The sequence below is a fragment of the Fistularia commersonii genome, chromosome 26 (genome assembly GCF_037954325.1).
Source record: "Fistularia commersonii isolate RoL2024-O1a breed Wild chromosome 26, RoL_Fcom_v1.0, whole genome shotgun sequence".
Lineage (NCBI taxonomy): Eukaryota > Metazoa > Chordata > Actinopteri > Syngnathiformes > Fistulariidae > Fistularia > Fistularia commersonii.
In genome coordinates, this window is record NC_141309.1 from 7,598,773 (window position 1) to 7,619,129 (window position 20,357).

Consider the following 20,357-nt stretch of genomic DNA (forward strand, 5'->3'; position numbering starts at 1 on the left):
CATCTCTCAGGCTCACTTGTGCGTCTGTTTTTGTTATATTGCACCCTTTTTGTAGTTTTCTATGCAATAGAACTTGCTGTTTTTGTATCAGAGTCCCCTTGTTGTGAAGGATCCACTTAAATCATCGGATAACGTTTCGGGTTTTCTTTCATCTCGGTGCTCCCTTTGAGCCGAAACCCTTTCGTAGGAAAAAAAAAAAAACATCTTTGTACAGCGTTTCCACTTACCCTTGTCACACAGGGCATTGCTTTTTGAAAGCAGCCTGCGTAACACAACCGTGACCTTGTGTCAGTGTTTGCCTCTGAAAGAGCCGAAGTGACGCCGCTGAGGAAAAAGTTTGCCAAAGGTAGATATCAGAACACGGCAGCCTAATCTGTCAGTCTGTTACACAGAAAGAGTTTTAATCCAGAACCTTACAATCTGCATGCTCATATCTACATTTTTAAATCAGCTGGTTTCTGCCTAGCATCCATTGTAAGGTCCTAGTTGTGGTCAGAAAAAAGGATAGCGTTAGAGTCCTTATTAAGTTATTCAACACTGGATGTTGAGTTCACTGCCGAATAGTCGTTCTCAAACCTCGACCTGTGGTTCACCTGTGTACCCCTTTTTTATATTATTAAAAAATACAATATACTGCTTATCGTCAATTTTAAAGATCACTTTGCATCGGAAACACCGTAATTCAATTAGTATGGTCTCCTGTTGTCTAATTGTATAGCTAACACATATTTTATATTAACTTATGTGTACATTAGCAAGTCTTTAAATACCTGCAAATTTTGTCATGAGGTTTTGGGCAAAAACAACTTTAATGCATTGGGAAAAAAATGAGCTCTGCTACTTTGGTATTAAACTGCATCTAAAAAAGGCAATATAAAAAAATACAAGAGGTAGCAGTTTACGCTGTGTAGGCCGTGCACCACCAGGGAGCTGCAGGACCACCACTTGATCCTATACTGTGTTTGGAATGAGGAGTTGTGGGTGCTATTTCAAATGTTCATCGTTCAGTCTTTCAATAAAAAACATCAATTGAAAGCAATTTGGTGTTTTTTTTTTTATTATTATTTATTTATTTCATCCTAAATTTTTTCCTGATATAGCTCAACAACATGCATTTTTGTTTATAAAAAAAAATCAGCATATAAAATATGAATACATCAACTTAATCAAATGTTTCATGGATTTCAAAATATTCAAAACAGTGGTGTATTCTTGACAGAAATGTAAAATGCCGAGTAAATGGCAGGTTATGTGTAAATATACTCAGGGCCTGCTGATACATTTGCACTGCATACTATACGGTAGCTATTTCATTAATGAGCTAGAAGAACCGAAGTGATGCTTCGCTAAACCTCCAAAAAATTCATTATTTTCATTATTTTATTCTACCTTTTGTGACAGTATGACTGCTATGACTGATTCCATCATAACAGCTGATGGAAAAGTAAGGCGGTGAGCTTCCCTCTCCCCTTCTCAGTTGATGTTCTGTGCTCTGAATGTCTCGTAGTCAGCGGGAATGGTGTCTGCAGGAATGATACATAAATGAATGAATGAATGTAAACTTAAAAACAGTGCGATTGAACAAATAACCCTTGAGTGTGAGACGCACCGTTGCACCGATGCTTCAGATTGGACCAGATGATGTTTTCCTGCGAGAAGCAGAACACGCCCAGTCTTCCACCTCTCATGCTGGTGTCTATTATGACTCCTGTGTCGGCCACCAAATTTGAGCCCTCAAAGAAGAGAGCTCTAGCTCACCGAAATGGGAGAAAATGATTTGTGGGTTATGAGATCACAGCTGTGTGTTTGTTTAAGTGTTTGTAAAATGTAACTTTTTTTTGAAAACCGAAAATTTGAATTTTATTATAATTGGAACGCAGCTTCACCTGCCTCCCATTACTCCCTCGCAAACAGCCCCCCCCCCAAAAAAAAATCTATTAATGAATTATTTTTTATTTAAATGTGAAACATAATTTGACCATATTACGGTCGTTGTAAACTTTTTTCCCCCCATTATCATCTGGTTTCCTTATTGGTGGCAATTTCTCAAAGACTTTCAGGTAACTTTGAGTTAAATTCCAGTCTGATCACAAGATAAAATTCAGCTGAAATATAGTTTAGGTTTAGATAGGGAGGGAGTTATATTAACCTTAGCCTTTTTTTTCTGATTAATGACCACATTATTATAAGTGTATAATCTGAAATAAACAATTCAAAATCCCTGCAATTGACTGGCAACCTGTCCAGGGTGAACCCCGTCTCCTCGATAACAGCTGGAATAAGGCTCCCCCACCACCCTGACTGGAGGCTCAGCGGTATAAATAATGGATGAATGAATGAATAATTCAAATATTATTGTTGCACTGTTGTGACAAATGAATTTCCCCTATAGGGATCAATAAAGTATTATCTTCTTCATCTTAATCGTCATTGTCTTAATGTCTCCGAGCCCTCAAGCTGGTCCCTTTGAATGACGATGTGTTCCTGTACCTGATGTATCCGACTTGAGGTCTGTGCTGCAGGAACCAGCGGTAGGACACTTTATCTTTCCATCCCACGTTTCTGGGGTCTTTCCACAAGAGACGAACCTGATCGGCAGTATCTCCCGTGTGCCAGAGGGAGTTCCTCAAATACTCCCCGGGACCCGTGTTGGACTTTACCACCTAGGGGGTAAAAGGTGAAAATAAAACCTCTGACAGGCGATGACAACAAATAGACACATAGATTTTAACCTTGAGTTGGATTCCCGGCTCTGCAACCGCCCTGAAGGGTGCGCCCTGCCAGTACGTCTGCTCCGTTTGTTTCCACATCACAACGTAGAAGGAGGAGGAATCCTGGTAACCGAAAATGAAGCCGGCGTAGTCGTCGTCTGTCACCGTGTTCACGTGGAAAGTCCCCTCGAAATCCACCCCGCTGAACGCCTGGTAGCCTATGGGGAGGACCGGCTGAGCATTAGCAAGGAGTTAAATGTTAAAACTTTGAAAGCAGAAGAAGTGGGAACCTGAAGGTACTTACCTACAGCGAGGCCGGGATCAGAGTTCATAGTCTGAACGATCTCCATGCCCTGTCAGGATGGAAAATGTGGGCCTCAGTGTATTTGACTTTCAGCCAATTACTTAAAAAATTGTATAAATTGATAAACAATTTTTTTTCCCCTAAATACTCGAGTGCATTTTTACTTGGTTAAGACAAAATATTTATTTTGTAATGGAATAATGCATGTATTTAGATCGTAAAGTTCAAGAACTAATAACTACAACAATTATAATAATGCCAATAATAAAAAGAGGTACGCTGATGATTATGGACAGGGCAAATGAATATGAATGAATATGTTTCAATTATACAAAAGGGATTTAAAAAAAATCCTAAAAAAATCCTACAACTAGAGTCCAATAAATTCAATGCAAAAAATAAATATTAAATTAACTCAAAATATATTATTTAGATATGTTGACAGTTGGAAAATGGACAGGATATTATAACTTTATCCATATAAATAACATAAGAATAACAAAAACAACAACAACAACAATTATTATTATTATGATTATTATTATTATTACTTTTGTTGGTTGTTTATTTATATTTTTATACATTACTGTCATAATTTAATTCCTCCTGCTTTTCAGGCTCTTGTTATTTATATATTAGAGGAAGAAATGCATTTATTGTCACATACAGTTCTACATAAAGCACAGCATCAGTGAAATTTGACCACTGCATTTAACCCATCATGGATGAACCTTGAGCAGAAGGAACAGTTGGGGGTTCGATGTATTGCTATTGTCTAATTCACAGATAATTCATTTTAATACTGCATGCAGCCCTATTTTTAAGGGTTAAATTATACACTGCAAAAGTTTCATTATTTTTGTTGTTTTATCATTTAATTCTTCTGTAAAGAACCCTTGTGAATTCTCATTCGTCATTCGAAAACATGACGATGTTGCCGTGCAAAGAACTCTGTGGCACAGTTTCTGTTTTTAAGATTCCTTGAAATGAAAACTATAAATCGATCGGTCAGTCGGGTTGAAAAAGTAAAGGTTACGTGCCTGAGTTTCGGATTGCTTAAAAAAATCAGTGATAAATTTATCACCTGATTTAGAACCACCCAGTTAGGATCTATTTGAGAGTCTCCCTCGGGGTCCAGCACCACAGTCTGATAGGCCCTGAAGTCAGTCAGCGTGACCTCGGCGTTCTCCGGACAGTGGTCGATTATGTCGGTGACGTTGTCCTTGTCGAAATCTCCCTCGCATACATCTCCGACTCTGTTGCCTGAAATACTAGCATACTCATAAGGGGATCCCCGCGTCAGTAAAACACACACAAAAAGACAAATAAAGAGAGATACTCACTGTCTGAATCCTTTTGGTCTGTGTTGGGAACTAATCTGCAGTTGTCATTTATATCGGGTACGTTGTCGTTATCGTCGTCATCATCACATTCGTCTCCCTACGAGAAAAAGCACGACGTCGCAATCTCAAATCGCCCGGTATGGGTAGAAAAACACAACCTTCAAATTGATAAATCTATTGGAAAAAGTAAAAGGAGAGGTGTGTAACCATTCCGTCCTTGTCGGTGTCGAGCTGATTGGAGTTCATGATCAGCGGGCAGTTGTCCATGGTGTTTTGGTGGCCGTCGCCATCCCTGACAGAGCAAAAATCACAATGATACAGATCCTTTAACAGTCAATGGTTTAATTATGCGGTCCGCAAATAGGTTTGGTTTGGCTCACAAATTGACACACTCGAATTAATGTTACAACAAAACAGGCCATTGGAGATTCAGTTATTTCTTCTGATGCCCAGTATTTGTTTGCTGCAGGTTCTCGTTTAACACTGTTTTGTTTTTCCATTTCACCACAGACTAATAAAACTCAAATGAAAACAAGCAGAGAGCGGGCGCCTTCCGCTTGCTTGCTTTTTGAGGGTTCGAACTTGAATTGATACATAACGGCTCCACAATGCAATTTTCTTTTTTTTTTTAAATACCATGATAAGTTACAGTTACAGCCTTATTTGTGTTTACGTGTCTATGTTGTCGTCGCAGGTGTCTCCCACAAGGTCATGGTCGGAGTCAGACTGAAAGGAGAGAGGTAAAAAAAAAAAAAAAATCAAGGTAGGTCATTTCTATAATTTTGAGATAATTGTTTTATGGGTTATTTGGTTTACCTGATTAGGGTTAGCCATATCAGGACAGCTATCGCAAGCATCGCCCACGCCGTCATTGTCCCTGTCTTTCTGGTCTGCATTACGGACTCGTGGGCAATTGTCGAGGATGTTCTTCACTCCTAAAAATACAAACTATTTTCTCATTCTGGCTCCCTTCAAAAAGCTGGCAAGATCATAAAATGAGACTCTGTAAAACGCATCAGCAGATGGCAGTGTTTGTTTAAGACAAAAGGTGAAATAGTTTCCAGTATCCTTCAAACGCCTGGCAAACGCTCACTGTGGAAAATTGCGTCGGGAAAAGGAGAGGAGACAGACATGACTTAGCGCTGTGCAATTCAGCCTTGGAGTTAAAGACATAACCAAATGATCGAGCAGTTAGAATTCAGCCAGAGTGACTGAATAGACGTCAAGGGGATGCAGAGCGAATGTGCAACATGCATACCAAGGGTGGAGTCAACGCATTAAAAATCCAGTGGAACAAATTAATTGTACGTGAGGTGAAGGAAGGTAGGTAACGTTTAACATTCTGCTCAGATGTGTTGGTGTTGTTGTTGTTTTAATGATGCTTTAGTCACCCCACCACCACCACCACACACACACAAGCCAATAACCTCACTGGCAGAGAATGTGACATAATGAAAACCCAACCAAGCTCAGGAGGACGTCCCGACAGATTATTAAGGCGGCGAAAACAATGATTTTTTTTTCTGCTGAGTCAAAGCATGAGGGTCCCGGACTCGTCCAGACGGACAGTTTGTGGCGAGATCATTCTCATTCAACTCTGGAGCCTTTTTAGTGAATCAACATATGACTGAATTTATGACCTCGAAGGGATGCAATAAAAGCACAGTGATTATGAAGTGACTAAATCTCCTGCAATAATGACAGCTTTACTCTATTTAACCAAACTGCCATTTCTAGTGTCTGCGATATTTTACTGACCGTCGTCATCCATGTCATCATCGCAGTCGTCTCCAAGGCCGTCCTGGTCTGTATCCCTCTGGGAAGGATTCACAGTTGTTTTGCAGTTGTCGCAGGCGTCGCCGTGGAGATCTTTATCACTGTTCTTCTGGTCCACATTAGGAACCAGCCAGCAGTTATCCTGGGGTCGACAACCGCACGATTGATGACGGTTAAAAAAAAAGTTTGGCCAGCAAAGTTGCAGTCCTGTGGGAAACGTGTTCTTACATCTGCGTTCATAATGCCGTCATTGTCTGCATCTTCGTCACAGGCGTCACCTATCCCGTCCCTGTCTGCATCCTCCTGGCCAGAGTTTGGCACATACACGCAGTTGTCCTGGCAACAGCATAGGAAAAAACGAAACACTCCCAATTAAGTTGTCATAGTATAATGAACTGAATTTTTTTTCTTTTTTAGAGAAGACGAGGGATGCCAAGATGAGTTACCTGCTTACAGTTTTCCTCCTTGCACTGCTGCTTCACGTCAGGATATCCGTCGATATCTGTGTCCTTTCCACATACATAGCCATTGCCTGCCCAACCCACACCACACTAACACACACACACACACACACACACACACACACACACACACATAAAGACGTTGCATTGAGGAAAAGACGGGAAGCATAGCTGGAGGTTGCAGAGATGAAGATGTGAGGTTCTCTTAGAGCAGGGGTGGGCAAATTATTTCGGCAAGCGGGCCACATTTTTTTTTAACTTCTATATCATGTAAATTGAACAATATAAAAACTGTAATTTAAATATTTACATTTTTCGGCATTTTATTTCAACTTAATCATTAATGATCATATAAATGCACCGACATTATTTTGAATGCAATCATCCATACAAAATCAAACAAAAGGAAAAAATATAGGGAGTTTCTGAATTTATCATTGATTGAAAATATTTGTTAAAAATATTCAAAGAAAATTGTTTGCCGGGCCGGATGTGGCCCGCGGGCCGTAAAGTGCCCAGGTCTGTCTTAGAGGGTGACGAGGATTGACCTGCCAGGAATGAGTCCATCAGAAGGCCAGTACATTTTAGATTTTTTTGGAGATAAATTCAGACTGAGATGGAGGATGGATAGTGAATGTATTGGTAGAAGGATGTCTAGACCAAAGAGAAAATGTATGGATGTAGTGAAAGAGGACATGAAGTTAGTTGGTGGGAGAGAAGAGGATGCGACCCCTGAAGGGAGCAGCAGCTGAAAGGAAAAAAAGAAGATCTATATTACTGATTGATTGAATTCCTACCACGCAGGCTATGCTGCCGTCCCTTTGCACAACACACTCAGCATTGGCATCGCAAGAGTTGGGCAAACCATTTGGGCACAGCCTGGAACCACGGCAGCCGGTCTTCTGGTCGCCGCTGAAGCCGGTTATACATTCGCCACAGCGGAAAGAACCCTGACGTCGACGTGAAAGTTTCAGAAAGCGGGCGATATGATGTTACCACTAAACAATTTGCGGCGGTGCGCCTCTCTTACGACAGTGTTGTAGCAATGGGAGTTGGCGGTGCACCCTCCGATCTCAGGTGGGTTAAGACACTCATCTATATCCTCGCACACCTGGGAATCAATAAATAAATATGGAATTGCTGTTGACAATTACGCTGCCTTATCAAAAAGAAATGCATTGCTCTGTTTCAGAAAGGTCAAATCATTGGCATGTACCAAGAAAAGAGAACATCTAAGGAGATTGCTGAAACTACAAAGTTGGGTTAAGAGCTGGCATTCTTGAAAACTTAAAAGAAAATTGGTAAGAAATGTGGATGATAGTGATCGGTGATCATTTAAATGTCTGGAGAACAGAAATGGTAAAAAACAATTGCACTGATTGGTGAGGCTAATCAAAAAAAGGGCTTCAATTTGCTATGGCAGGAGAGGCCATGCCTCCCTTGAAATAAAAAAGAATTATTATATTTATCAGTGATTTGCACCGTGAAAATATTTTTCATTTAACTTCACCAGTTTTAGATCATTATTCCAAATTGCTGGATTTTCCCATTTACTGTTAAACACTGAGAAGAGACGTGCGGTGAGGCTGCGGACTGCTGAGCCTCAACAAAGATTGCCCAATGACGGCTGACTGCTGGCAAGCTCTGCACTAAGACCGTATTGCTGTCTCTCTGTATGTCGCTATTAAAATGTTTAAACACTTTAGCTATATGAACTACATTTCCACAACTGTTTGTGCATTACTAGTTTCTTGTGTTGAGTGATCATAAAATGCCTGCAATGAGCCACTAGGTGAGGCACACAGGTCTCCTGCCTCATGTTAGGGGTCGCTCCTGATTCCAGTGATTCTTCTTGCGACTCCTAAGCTGCAGAATACAGTGCCTCACCGTACGTCACTGCATTTTATACATATCAGCACTTATGTACCTGTTTGTTTGATTTGGCATAGGCCACTCCAACGCCAGTCAGCTCGGGGCCGCTGTACCCCAAAGGGCATTGCTCACAGCGGAACCCAGGAGCAGTGTTCACGCATCTCACATCGGGGAAACACGGATTGAACTGGCACTGAAACGCAACACAAGTCTTGTTGCTTTCGTTTGGCGATGACGCCGAGCTGCCGATGGCAAAAGGGGACGTGTCATACCTCATCTATGTCGTCACAATGAACCCCGTCTCCGGTATACCCATCAGGACAGGGGGCGCATTGGAAGCCACCCGACTCGGTGCGGATACACATGTCCTGTTTGAAACATGTCCCGGGAGGGCAGGTCGGCGGCATGACAAAATTGGAAGGACTCGGATCAGGTTTGGTGCTATCTGTGTTCGCTGGACTTCCCCCGAGACCTGGATGCACATACAGACACATGAAAATGCCGATCGGCGTTTGATGTTGAGCCTTTTTTAAATAATTGAAAATACAATCGGCCTGTCGGGCCTCTTACCGCAAGCAAGACATTCTGTGATTGTGTTCCTCAGAAAATTGATCTCCTTAATCTTTAACAAATAACACAAGGAAATAAAGCATCAACAAATGTAATGTATCACATGTGCACTTGAGCCATAAACACATGGCATCTATTTGTAGGGGCGGTCTAAAATGTTACCATTTGGATAAATGTCATTACTAGAAATCTCCAGGGGAGCTACTTCCTATAATAACGGATTCTTTCACTTCATCTCATAAATCTGAAATGCTAAGCCAAAAAAAAAACAAACATTTTATTGCTCCAGGCCCCGCGTTTGTTACCTTATATCCAAAGGAGCTTCTGAAAAAAAAAACACAGTTAAGTATTTTTTCATCAGTTTGGAGAAAAGGGCTTTGTAAAGCTTTGAAAATCAAGAGCACCAGAAAATCCACGGATCCCAGATTCTCAATTCTTCCCACTTTTGACCCTGAACTTCAAGTGGAAAACCACATTTTTAGTCCGCAGAAAAGCAAATACTGATACCTATCAATAAGATCATGGGCTGAAAAGTAACAAACACTGTCTGGAAGAACTGAGTTAGATGGAGGATTTATATACATACTTAAGTATGCATGCATATACGTGTATATCAATTAGACATATATACTTTTGTTTGCATGTATATGTGTATGTATGTACTGTATATATGTATGTATTTTATTTATATATGCTGTACATGCATACATACAATACTGCACATAAATACATACACAAGTATGTATATATACTGTAAATACACTATAAATGTATGTATAAGTGTGTGTGTGTGCATGTGTGTGAGTGTGTCTGTTATGTGCAGATCTCAGCACATTTTCAGAAACAAAGAATTTATATATTGTACCATTTTAATATCAAGTGAAGGAGCATAGCATGTCTTTTAACATCTGATCACCACCTATCGCACCATGGTGTTTAAACATTGTCTGATTCATATCAATTTCATATAGATTTTCTCATCAATCATTGTTGGGTGAATGATTTTGTGCAGTGAACTTTGAGTGTTACCCTGATTTTTGAGCTTGGTTTTCCATGTGCTTTCCCTTCCAATCATTTCTGACCCAAACTTTGTTTTACCTGTTGGTTGAGCAGTTCCTTCATGTCAGATATCATGCTCCTCAGTTCCATCATGGTGGCCTGGTCATTTCTGCTCCTGCCTCCTTGAAATTCTGATTTATTTGAAATAATCGTATCAATATGTGGTTGAGAGTGACAGAGCTATTGCATGCCACTTTTAATGGTTTGTATCTGAGTTTGTGGTAAATTCATCTATAAATAAAGGACAACATGTTTCCTGTCTTTTTGTTGAAGGACTACTAAAACAAATTGGTCCAAAGGCCAAGAATGCACTAGATGTGCCAAATTCAAACGACTGACTGACTTTTCCAATTATGATTGTATGCGGAGCCAAATTGGCTCAGATTTTAGCAAAACAATTGCAACCACAAAAGAGTCCTCATTAACCCACAAAAATGTCACAAGGATTATTTGCAGCAAACGTTTTTGTCTTTGCACACAGACAAGGTCAACACACCTGATTTGTTTGCATCTGGATAGCGGTAATGTTTTCTTTTCTTTCGTTGGATTGCAAATAGTTAGCAAAACACTTAAACGGAATATTGGGTTAATATTTCAGATGGCATTTTAATATCTTCAACTAAAATACCGCACCGAACATGTTTTAAATTACCCGTTTTACTCACACCCACCAAGACTAAGTAAAAATGCATGTGCGGCGGTGTCACAATTTGACGGATGGATTTTCCCTCTCACCAAGCAGCTGCACAGATTCGCTCCGATCCATGCTGCAGTCCTGAAGAGTTGCCACATTTTCTATAGTATCTTCTATTACCAGCTTCAAGTCTGTCAATTCATCCTGCCAAAGAAACACGAGAAAAAAGAGGTAAGTTATCAATATTTGCATATAGGACTCAAGTTTCTTGATGCTGTTATGATGATTGCTGATTTGAAAAAGTCAACTTACCTGGCCATCAGACTGCATTGTCCTGAGCGCCACCTTGTTAGGACCAGGCTGTATTGACCCAAACGCGGCCGGCACATCGTCCAGCATGTGCACCAGCTTGCAGTCCACATAGATGTTGAGTCGAGGTGGTCCGTGTTGCAGACCGCTGGCGTGCAGCATCACATGGTGATCGTTGCCGTCTGCTAAGGGGGCGTGGTTGAAACTCGTCGTGGCGAACCTGCCGTCGGCCTTTTGGAACCGCAGCGTGACTGGAGATGGAAAGGTGCGAGATTATTTCTTTCTGTAGCTGTAAGAGGCGATGTCACGGTGCAATTTGGCGGTTCGAACTCACCCTTGCTCAGTTTGGCCTGCACATTGAGATCCAGGTACTTGCTGTTGTCCTGGGGGTTAATGACACTGTACAGGGAGGTGGGGGCTTTCTTGTGGAGTCTGAAAGAAGACAGGAGGAAAGCTTCATCTCGTCCCTTGTTCTTCAGGCTTCCTTGGAGCAGGTCTGGCAGGCAGTCTGGTGACACTAGCAGATCATAAACTAACAGAAAAAGGAGGATAGTTAGACAGAAATTGTGAAATCGTGTGCAAGCAGCAAGGAACTGTCCAGCAGGCTAATCGAGAGGCCTCCGGTTATTATACTATGTGTTTGCTCTAATGGTTTTTGGCTCAAATTTGGATTTCTGAGTCATTTCACAGCAGAAATGTCTTCCTGTATGTGTTTGTGTCTTTGCATAAATGAATGTCTGTATTTTTATCCTGCTGTGTTTTATTGAGTGGCAGCTTGGAGATGCAGAGCGGGCCAACAGTAAACACTTCGCTGGAACAAACCCTGTGTCTCACATGGCTTGCATACACACACACACACACACACATACACGCATTCATGCACAGGAAGATTACCACACATTTACAAACATGCACATAAACGCCTGCAGCGGCACAGACTAATGTGAAGTGACGGGAAACCATGGAAAAAATTGCGCGTTGTCTAAAGGCAAAACTAGTTTTTGTACATGCACTTTCTCAGATGGGAGTACCGTGTTCGACTGGCTGTATTTGGCTCAGAAAGTAAGATTCTGCAAGGCACAAAATTAGCCAGCTTCACACTGAGCACATCGATCGAGTTTGTTCATTAACCGTGGCAGGCAGATGATTTGAACTGGTGAGTGAAGACGGCTGGGATTAACATTCTTCTGCAAAAGCTTCTGGATAAGCACAGAGCAAAAAAAAAAAAAAAAAAAAAAAAAAATCTTATTTAACACCACTGTGAAAAGCACTACAGATTTCTGCTCTGAGTAATACATTTCCAACAGTGAATAGAAAGTGAATATCCGGTACTTACCCATGCCTTGGGCTGTGACAGGGATCACTGTGTGCTGCAGCACCAGAGACAGAGCCACTATGCTGGCCAAAGCCTTCATCTGCACTCCGGGTTGAGATACACCTCTGAAAAAGCCCTGTTCGCCGAGTCGCCGTGGATGGATCGCCTCTGTTGATTATCAAAAGTCACAGAGGAACTCTCTCCTTACCCAAATGGCAACAAAGAACAGTGTCGAGTTGATCATTCAGATGCTGAGGCAGTATCCCGACCGAGGCGAGGTGGATTTTTGGAGAAAAGCACAGCTTTTAAAGCAAAGGGGAGTGTCCTTGTATGCTACTGTTGCACAAATGGCACAGTGCAGGAACCCTTTTCATGGTGTGCAAAAAGACAACACAAAACAACAAACAAATGGACATAAAGAGCAGTAAGAGTTGAAGCATAATATGAATAACTTTTCCACATAGGGTAAATGTGAATATTTGAAAGAAAAAGAAAGCTACAGCAGATTTTATTGTTCTAAATGGAATGAATGCTGCATGCACTAAATGTAACTTGTTTATGCACAGTTTTGTTAATTGTCAAGGTAAAGCTATTAATTCCCATTGGACATTTAGAACATCAGAGTGAACTATAAGGGCCAAAGTCTTGATTTTTTTGATGACTTGGTCTGGGATCTCCTGGCTCATCTTCAGTAGCCACTTGTACTGGAGAAACATATGCCAGATGTTTTTAATTTTGTAACCCGCTACATGCCTGTGCAAATAATCTCCTTAACCTTGTCTCTTTGGGACCAAGGGAGAAGAATGGAAAAAAAACAAGAGCACCTTAGCTGTCTTAGACTTACCCGTGGACACGTTTCATGACAGATGTCTGGTTCTTGTCTTTAACTACTTTAACCTCAAGTACATTTCAACAATCCAGCTGCTTCTTCCAGGAATGGGGAGAAGTTTACCATCCCTCAGTGCATTATCACTTCTCATCTGTCTGAGTCTGGCTGTCTGGACGGGACCCACCACCTGGCAGCCTCTGACAGGCCCATCATCCCTGGGGAGGACGTCATGATATTGTTGATGACTATAACTGAAGTACCATGAAATGGAAATTATATATGATGTTATAAGGAACACATAAAACATCTCTTGGTTAATGTCGAAGAAGAGGAGGATGAAGAAAAAAAACCCACATGAGAATAGGCTTGAATAAATGTCGACTTGTTCCGCGATTCGAGTCATAATGAGGCATCTGGTAAAGTTGGTATAAAAAACCACACGCACTTATAATGCTCTTTTACGGGAACACACGCGTGCGAGGTAGTTCGCTCCAGATGTTTTTCTTTTTTCATTTTTATTTTTATTTTTTTGCGGCACTGTTTCTGAGGGGGGCGTATGCCGTGACGTCATGTGTACGTGATGTCATCGGAACGGGAAAAAACATGGCGGCCGCCATGTCGCTGAGATGCTGGGGAGGCGGCTGGGGTCTGCCCTCCGTCCACACCGACTCCCTTGTGGTTCTGGTAACGGCATTCCCTGTCTAGGAAAACAGAAAACGGCGTTATATCCGGAATATGTTGTCGGACATCGGGTTTTTGTTTCACGCCCCCCCTGCCCCCTTTGTCCCTGTTAGCTTCCGTGCTAATGCTAACTCGCCGACCAGCGGCGTCGTTCGTGTTGCGTTGACGTGCGGGACCGTGTTCAGGTTCGCCGGATTGACTTCAGGGTTTATCCCGCCGTTGTCATCCCCAAACGCAACATTTTTCGGGTTACCTGGCCTCATATCTTTACGTCTTTACTGAAATATGTTTCTTCAAGGTCAGCATTCTTTTGTACATCCGACATCATTCTGTTGTGCTGCCCTTTCACAGTAAAAGTCGGGGCTGCTTGTGAGGTTACTGAAGTTAAAGGTGGCCCCCGGTCTGTTTATGCTATTTATTGCTGTTTTCAGTATTGTGCGAAGCTTTACTCAAAAATATTTCCAAGAAGTAAAACATAATCATTTTTAGACGACAACAAGCCCATGGATCGTTTTCTGGGATAGTCATTTTTTTCACTTTCAATACGAAGTTATCAAATGTATTTTTGAACACTGATTGTCTGGTTCTTCTAGAACCAATCTGCAGCTTTTTCACCTGAATGTAAATAGTTAATGATTTAACGAGGGAAAAAAGTGATGTTAAACGGGGAAATGCACGTTGACTTCATTAGAAACATATAGAAATTGATTGATGAGCAAAGTTCATAATGGCATTTCTATTAATAAAACCATTATTCGGTTTCTTGTGCAAAACTTTGGCTGTAGATATTAAAATTCACATAAAATACCATTAATATAACTAGATAAATTCCGATGATATTTCTTATCTGAGCCCAGTTTGAATGAATGAAATAGTGCAAGCTTTTTGGTAAAGTGCATCTTAATGGTTTAATGAAGGAAAAATTATGTAAATTAAGCAAATAAAAGTAATGTGGAAAAATCTTTTGTGCACATTGGGTTGATCATAAATACATAAAAATGGACACAGTTCATGAGGATATTTGTAAAAATGAAATCCTTTCCCTATCCATGTGCAAATCCTTGGATATATTGTTGATTATATCAGCCTCGTAAAATATAATTCTGGGTCAAATCCAAAGAAGACTGTATTGTTATTGTACTGCCATTCGCTCTGATGCTGTTAAATTTAATCATGAAACTTGCATTCAAAATAAAAAATTGTAAGTTATAAGTAACATTGAGATTTTAAAAAGTGCAACCTGTGTTTATTAACCTCTTGGGTTTCTTTCAGGCATACATAAAATTTTCTGGTGCCAAAGTTACGGCCAGTCCCATTGACTGGACATGGAAAACATGGACAGGTGGGCTGTAACTTCCAATACCACAGAATTTCATTGTACCGTCAGTAGTATTCAGGTCAGCACAATTACATGCAGTACAATAGAAAAGCATACAGTAACTGGAATATTACAAATGTTATACCTTACCTTTCTACCAGTTTAAGGAATATAAAATTAATTACTAAGCAGGTTCCATCTTATGCTCAGGGGCCCTAACAAGAAATCCAAAACTCACAGGACCATTCCGAAACGGATATATTTGCAAGTGGTTAGGTTAAAAAAAGTAAAAGACTTTAACAGGGGGTCTGAAAGCAAAACCTTCGTGCTGAATGGTAGTATTTCCTCCTGTCAAATACTCTTTTTATTTTCTGCAGCAATTGTGCCTGAATTGGTCTCTGGAGACACTTCAGTCCAAGAACCCTCTCAGATTCTCAACTTCCTGAGAAAACAGGTTAGAGTGGGCTCGCTAACTACAGCTCAGCTGCTGCTTAACATTGATGCAGAAATATTAAATAGAATGAGTCAGCTTTATAACATGTTTGATTTCATTTTTTTCAGAGGTTTAATGCGGACTATGAGTTGACAGCCAGACAAGGAGCAGACACCATGGCATACATTGCTCTTCTAGAGGAGAAGCTACGACCAGCTCTGGTAAACACTGTCAATGTATTTTCTGACCAATGTTAAATTGTGAGGACTTAATTTAGTAAAACAGATTTTTCTACTTATCCTCTTAGTTGCACACTTTCTGGGTGGATGCGGAAAACTATGCCAACTTAACACGACCCTGGTTTGCTTCACGCTCGCCATTCCCTCTTAATTTCCTCATCCCCAGTCGCCAGGCCAACATTGCCCTTTCTAGGATTCTTCTCACTAAAGGGGAGTCACCATTGCATAGAATCACCGAGGTGGAGGGAAAGGTAAACACACCGTCAGGAATTCAAGTCTCTCTAATGGTTCTTCATGTCACCAATATGTTTTTCTCCCAATCTGCCTGTCCTCAGATCTACAGTGATGCTAAAGAGTGCCTGAATCTCCTCTCCTACAGATTGGGGTCAGAGAACTATTTCTTCGGCAACATGTAAGTTCTTTTTTTATTGGTTTTAAATCCTCTCTCTTCCTTTTTATGGGAACCTCAAGGTTCAGCTGCAGGTTGAGTTTCATTTTCTGTTTATACTTTCTGCCACATAATCTGTTGTCACCATTCTCTTTTCATTGCTCCACGGATAAAACAGTCTGTATAAGGCCAGTTACAAATGAGTGCTTTTAAATAGTCTTAACTGGAGTATGTGTGTATTCAATTCTGTTGTAGAGCCACCCCACCTGCTGGTAGTATATTGCAGCTAACATAGTTAGTAAACTGTGTGTGTAGCTATGTAATTGGTAAGAAGTCGTACTGCTTTCGATATCTCCTTTATCAGGGCGTTTGTATGCGTAGTGAAAAAAATAAAATATACCGCATGTGCTCCCTCTCCCCTATCAAATGTCTGATAAACCTCAAAAAAAAGCATTGTGTTATATTGAGTATTTGCTGAAAAGTTGTTCTTCTCAGTGTTGACAAGTGCTAAAATTACATTTTTACAATTTCGGTGCAGCTCAATACAGACATCCAATGAATTGCTTGCAAGTCACTGCCTCGACCAGGCATTCTCATTAACATGTCCAGGAACCCAGAATTAAGACACCAAAAACTTGTGGATCATCTATTCTTTGTGGATTTTGTGTTTCAAGCATCATTATTGTTACCATCACCAGGTCTTTCCTGTTTTCCCTCAAAAGCTGCACAAAACCAGATGAGCTTGTTATTAATATATTGTACTTTCTTAGTCTTTGTTATTTGGCACTGATTCTGTCAGTCCTAACCCTGGATTAAAGGATTCAGCTGTTGAAGCCATAGTGTGACAAAGTCAGTTTGCAGATAACACCTTCAATGAAAGTTCAATAAAATACAAACATTTTTTTAGCACCATCAATCCCAGTAAACACAGTTTAAAATATTTCAATAGGAAAAATAGCGCTCCATATCTCTACTTCACTGCTCTCACCTTGACTGTATATTTGAATAATAATCCAGCACAAAGATTGTCAACTCTTAGAGATACTGTAGTTCATCTCTGAATTTTGGTGGTTCTAGCCAACAGACAGTTGTCAAAGCTGATGCCTTGCTAAGTATAATAAGCATATCTATAAATACAGTATATATGCACATTTTATGTGGCAGTGTTGGTGCACTGAACACGTCCGTATCAGCCCAGTCTGAGGTCTTTGCAGACAATTTGCAGCGATTGTGCTCACAGTCTGAATTTGTTGTTCAGGCTATGAACTCCGTCAGCAGGTCCGGTTGAGCAACACAGCAGGAGCTGGCAGGACTGCTTCATTACAAAACTGCATATTCAGAAATTGCACTGGAGATGAAAACATTATTGTTAAAACCTATGATCGGAAATATAGGAGCGAGGTCCTGTCTTTTTAATCAATATCTTGATGATGCTATCCAAGAGGTAGATTATCTCTTAAATTTAAAAAGATATTTGGGGATTAACTTTTTAGAACTAAGATGCAGACAAAGAAAACTTTAAGGTCCTATTTCAATGGCGGCAAAGACACAATGTTATATAGCATGCGAAATTGCCCGTCACCATGTTTCTGAAATTTGTTTTGTTTTGAATTCTGACCGTAGACCAACAAGTCTGGACGCCTTTGTGTTCGGCTTCGTGGCTCCACTGTATAAAGCCAGTCTCCCCAGCAGCCCTCTGCAGAGCCACCTCCGGCAGCTGGACAACCTAATGCGCTTCTGCGACAACATTCTCGCCATCTATTTCAGCTCAACCCACCCCTGTAAGATCCATATACTTGCACGAAACACTCATACGCAAGATGAAGAGGGTCTTTTCCATCTCTATAAAAAAAAGATGACTAACGTCATAGGCAGTTTTTTTTTTTTTCTATCTTCCCGCATGCTGTTCTTTGTTCTGACACAAAATTACCTTTTTCTGTAAATGGCTTTTCCTGACACACTCACTCAGCCTTGTGCTACTTTTTCCTGCGGGTTTCCATCTTTCTCTAGGTCCTCAGCCACCCGTCCAGGACACAATGGACGCCAACCTTCAGAAACTAACCCAGCTTGTAAACAAAGAGTCCAACTTGATAGAGAAGGTCATTCTGCCTTGCTTTTCTCTTCTGCGCCTTGGTTTCATGTTAACGTTTAACCGTCTTCGTCTAATCTGTTCTCGCATGTAAATTGCGTTTAAACAGCTCGTTTCACTTTGGCTGACGCCAGTGTGTTTCAACACCGTTGAACATCTTTTGACACAGATGGATGACAACCTTCGCAGCAGCCCTCAGCACAAGCCTCACCGACCAGACACCAAACCCTGTTTGGCCAGCGAGAGGAGCGCTACACCCACCTAACCCCTGACCTCTTAACCCTTCTAAGGCCTTCTAAGGCATAGGATCGACACCCTCTTGTCACTGACTTATACTGTAGTATCACTGGATGTACGTTTATATAATCAAGAGACTATTTTAAGAAAATGATGATGGATTTAAAATCTATTGTCCTGAGGGAGCAGAAAGAGCATGTGCCGGGTATTTTTAAAAGAGTGAGTGCATGTCCTGTGCGGTCGAGGATGGAATGTTATGACGTGGTGAGACATCAGACACATAATTTAAGAGAAAGCTGAAGGAAATGAAAAAGTCCAGCAGGGAAAGTAAGTGGTGCCGTTTGACCTCTGAGAGTGTCTGTTTTCATTCTAACCTCTCACTGCCTTTGTTTTTGTTAAGAATATTTATTTACTGTTTTTGAATAGCTGTGCTCTGACTCCACTGTGTATGGTGTGGATCGAGATTACAAAAACCTCTTGGTTAGTATAATGTTGGATTTGAGTTCCTCATGACCAGTTATTTTATGTTTTGCCAGTTTCTCAGTCCCGCAAAGCATCAAGACTTTTCGGTATTTTAGCACCCATCTTATCGAACATTGTTCGCTTTAAAGTAGGTTTAATAACAATTAAATCAGTTAACGAACAGTTAACAGAGTATAATGTACATTATATGGCACAAAAATATAGGAATAGTTTTATTTTTCTTTACTTTCTCCCTCTCTTCTTTTTGATTTCCTGTATAGTTGTAAATAGTATCAACAAAGTCAACGAAAAATGCAATTTAATTTAATTTACCTAAAAGGTTCCATCAGCTTGTGAAACACACGCTGAGTCAAAGGGGGGCGCCTTACATACTTCAACAGCTTAATAATGTGAAACATTTGGGACATGTGGGCTTCAGCCTTTTTTTTTTCTTTTTTAGTCTGGAGACAAATTCCATGTTTTTGTCTGTTTACTGCTTTGTCTTCTCACCACTCGGTATATGTTTATGGAGAATTGTAATTTTGCATTCACTTTCATTTTTTTCTGCCCTGAATGTAAAATTGTTAAGGTAGTTTTACTTTGTTTGTTTGTTTGTGTTTCCACAGTCTGACTTTGCCACATTTATTTCTTTTTCCCTGATCCCTGACAAACCTTTTTTTTTTCTTTTCTCTATTGATGACATCTGGTTTGGATCCGCCTCTGTCTAATGTCTCCAGAGATTCCCCCCTTCATTGATACATCCCCTTCAAGGCATCAATGGTGGAAAAAACGTGTTGTGTGTTCTCACACTATAAACAAGCATTTGAGGGGGACCATATGGTTGCAGCGTGCCTTCATGTGCAGTTGTCAAAATGCTAAGAGTGTCCTTCATGTCTCTCACATGTTGTCATGAATTATCTTGAACATGTATGATATGTGTTTCATAATATTGAAATATAAAATCATGATCATCTACTTATGACGGCTGTCGTCGAAAAAAAAAAAAATCAAAAAGTTCACGTCACATAAATGGAGGAAGGATTTTCCAAGTGTTTCTTCTTTAAAAGTTAATCATAGCCATTCCCCAAGATTACTGAAACTGTCTTGGTTTTCCAGGTGCATCACAGCACCTCTGCTGTGTTCTTCGCTTCATGGTTGTGTAAATTATGGCAGAATGCAGCCCTCTTTTGGGTAAAAAATAGTTGAAAGTTCTCATATCATCAGATAGTTATAGCCCTTGCTCACATGTTGTAGGGACTGCTTAATTTGTACCAAGATAATTTCAGACTTACCTGTCATCGTGATGAACTGGTCCCGAAAACACTCA

The 20,357-nt window shown here is 40.6% G+C and overlaps 2 protein-coding genes across 5 annotated transcripts; one reads left to right on the forward strand and one right to left on the reverse strand.

Annotated features, from left to right (window-relative positions):
* Positions 1-1,046: 1,046 nt before the first annotated feature.
* Positions 1,047-12,634, reverse strand: thbs4a (thrombospondin 4a). The gene is made up of 23 exons (XM_086174426.1): positions 12,376-12,634; positions 11,374-11,571; positions 11,043-11,290; positions 10,832-10,934; positions 10,136-10,227; positions 9,038-9,089; positions 8,740-8,939; positions 8,523-8,660; positions 7,626-7,706; positions 7,393-7,545; positions 6,581-6,685; positions 6,363-6,470; positions 6,117-6,276; positions 5,175-5,293; positions 5,032-5,084; positions 4,566-4,650; positions 4,359-4,455; positions 4,100-4,278; positions 3,016-3,064; positions 2,733-2,929; positions 2,491-2,663; positions 1,610-1,749; positions 1,047-1,523 (listed from the first exon to the last, which is right to left on the reverse strand). The coding sequence occupies exons 1-23, from the start codon at positions 12,452-12,454 to the stop codon at positions 1,474-1,476; spliced, it is 2,859 nt and encodes a 952-aa protein (XP_086030552.1). The 5' UTR covers positions 12,455-12,634; the 3' UTR covers positions 1,047-1,473.
* A 1,136-nt stretch (positions 12,635-13,770) lies between these two features.
* mtx3 (metaxin 3) lies at positions 13,771-20,071 on the forward strand. Of its 4 annotated transcripts, none has more exons than XM_086174428.1 (9): positions 13,771-13,867; positions 15,137-15,206; positions 15,560-15,636; positions 15,744-15,836; positions 15,923-16,105; positions 16,190-16,266; positions 17,866-18,023; positions 18,253-18,341; positions 18,441-20,071. In XM_086174428.1, the coding sequence occupies exons 1-9, from the start codon at positions 13,787-13,789 to the stop codon at positions 18,594-18,596; spliced, it is 984 nt and encodes a 327-aa protein (XP_086030554.1). In that variant the 5' UTR covers positions 13,771-13,786; the 3' UTR covers positions 18,597-20,071. The 4 variants fall into 4 exon arrangements, with proteins under 4 accessions (XP_086030554.1, XP_086030555.1, XP_086030556.1 ...); XM_086174429.1 differs by having other exon boundaries at positions 13,778-13,867; positions 18,501-20,071; XM_086174430.1 differs by lacking the exon at positions 18,253-18,341 and having other exon boundaries at positions 13,778-13,867; positions 18,501-20,044.
* The last annotated feature ends 286 nt before the right edge of the window (positions 20,072-20,357 follow it).

Coding starts and splice junctions, on each gene's coding strand:
- thbs4a (XM_086174426.1), bottom strand. CDS start 12,454: ATGAAGGCTTTGGCCAGCATAGTGGCTCTGTCTCTGGTGCTGCAGCAC. Junction 10,228..10,831: donor CGAATCTGTGCAGCTGCTTG/GTGAGAGGGAAA, acceptor CAAATAAATCAG/AATTTCAAGGAGGCAGGAGC. Junction 1,524..1,609: donor TCTGAAGCATCGGTGCAACG/GTGCGTCTCACA, acceptor TCATTCCTGCAG/ACACCATTCCCGCTGACTAC.
- mtx3 (XM_086174428.1), top strand. CDS start 13,787: ATGGCGGCCGCCATGTCGCTGAGATGCTGGGGAGGCGGCTGGGGTCTG. Junction 15,837..15,922: donor AGAAGCTACGACCAGCTCTG/GTAAACACTGTC, acceptor TTATCCTCTTAG/TTGCACACTTTCTGGGTGGA. Junction 18,024..18,252: donor TTTCAGCTCAACCCACCCCT/GTAAGATCCATA, acceptor ATCTTTCTCTAG/GTCCTCAGCCACCCGTCCAG.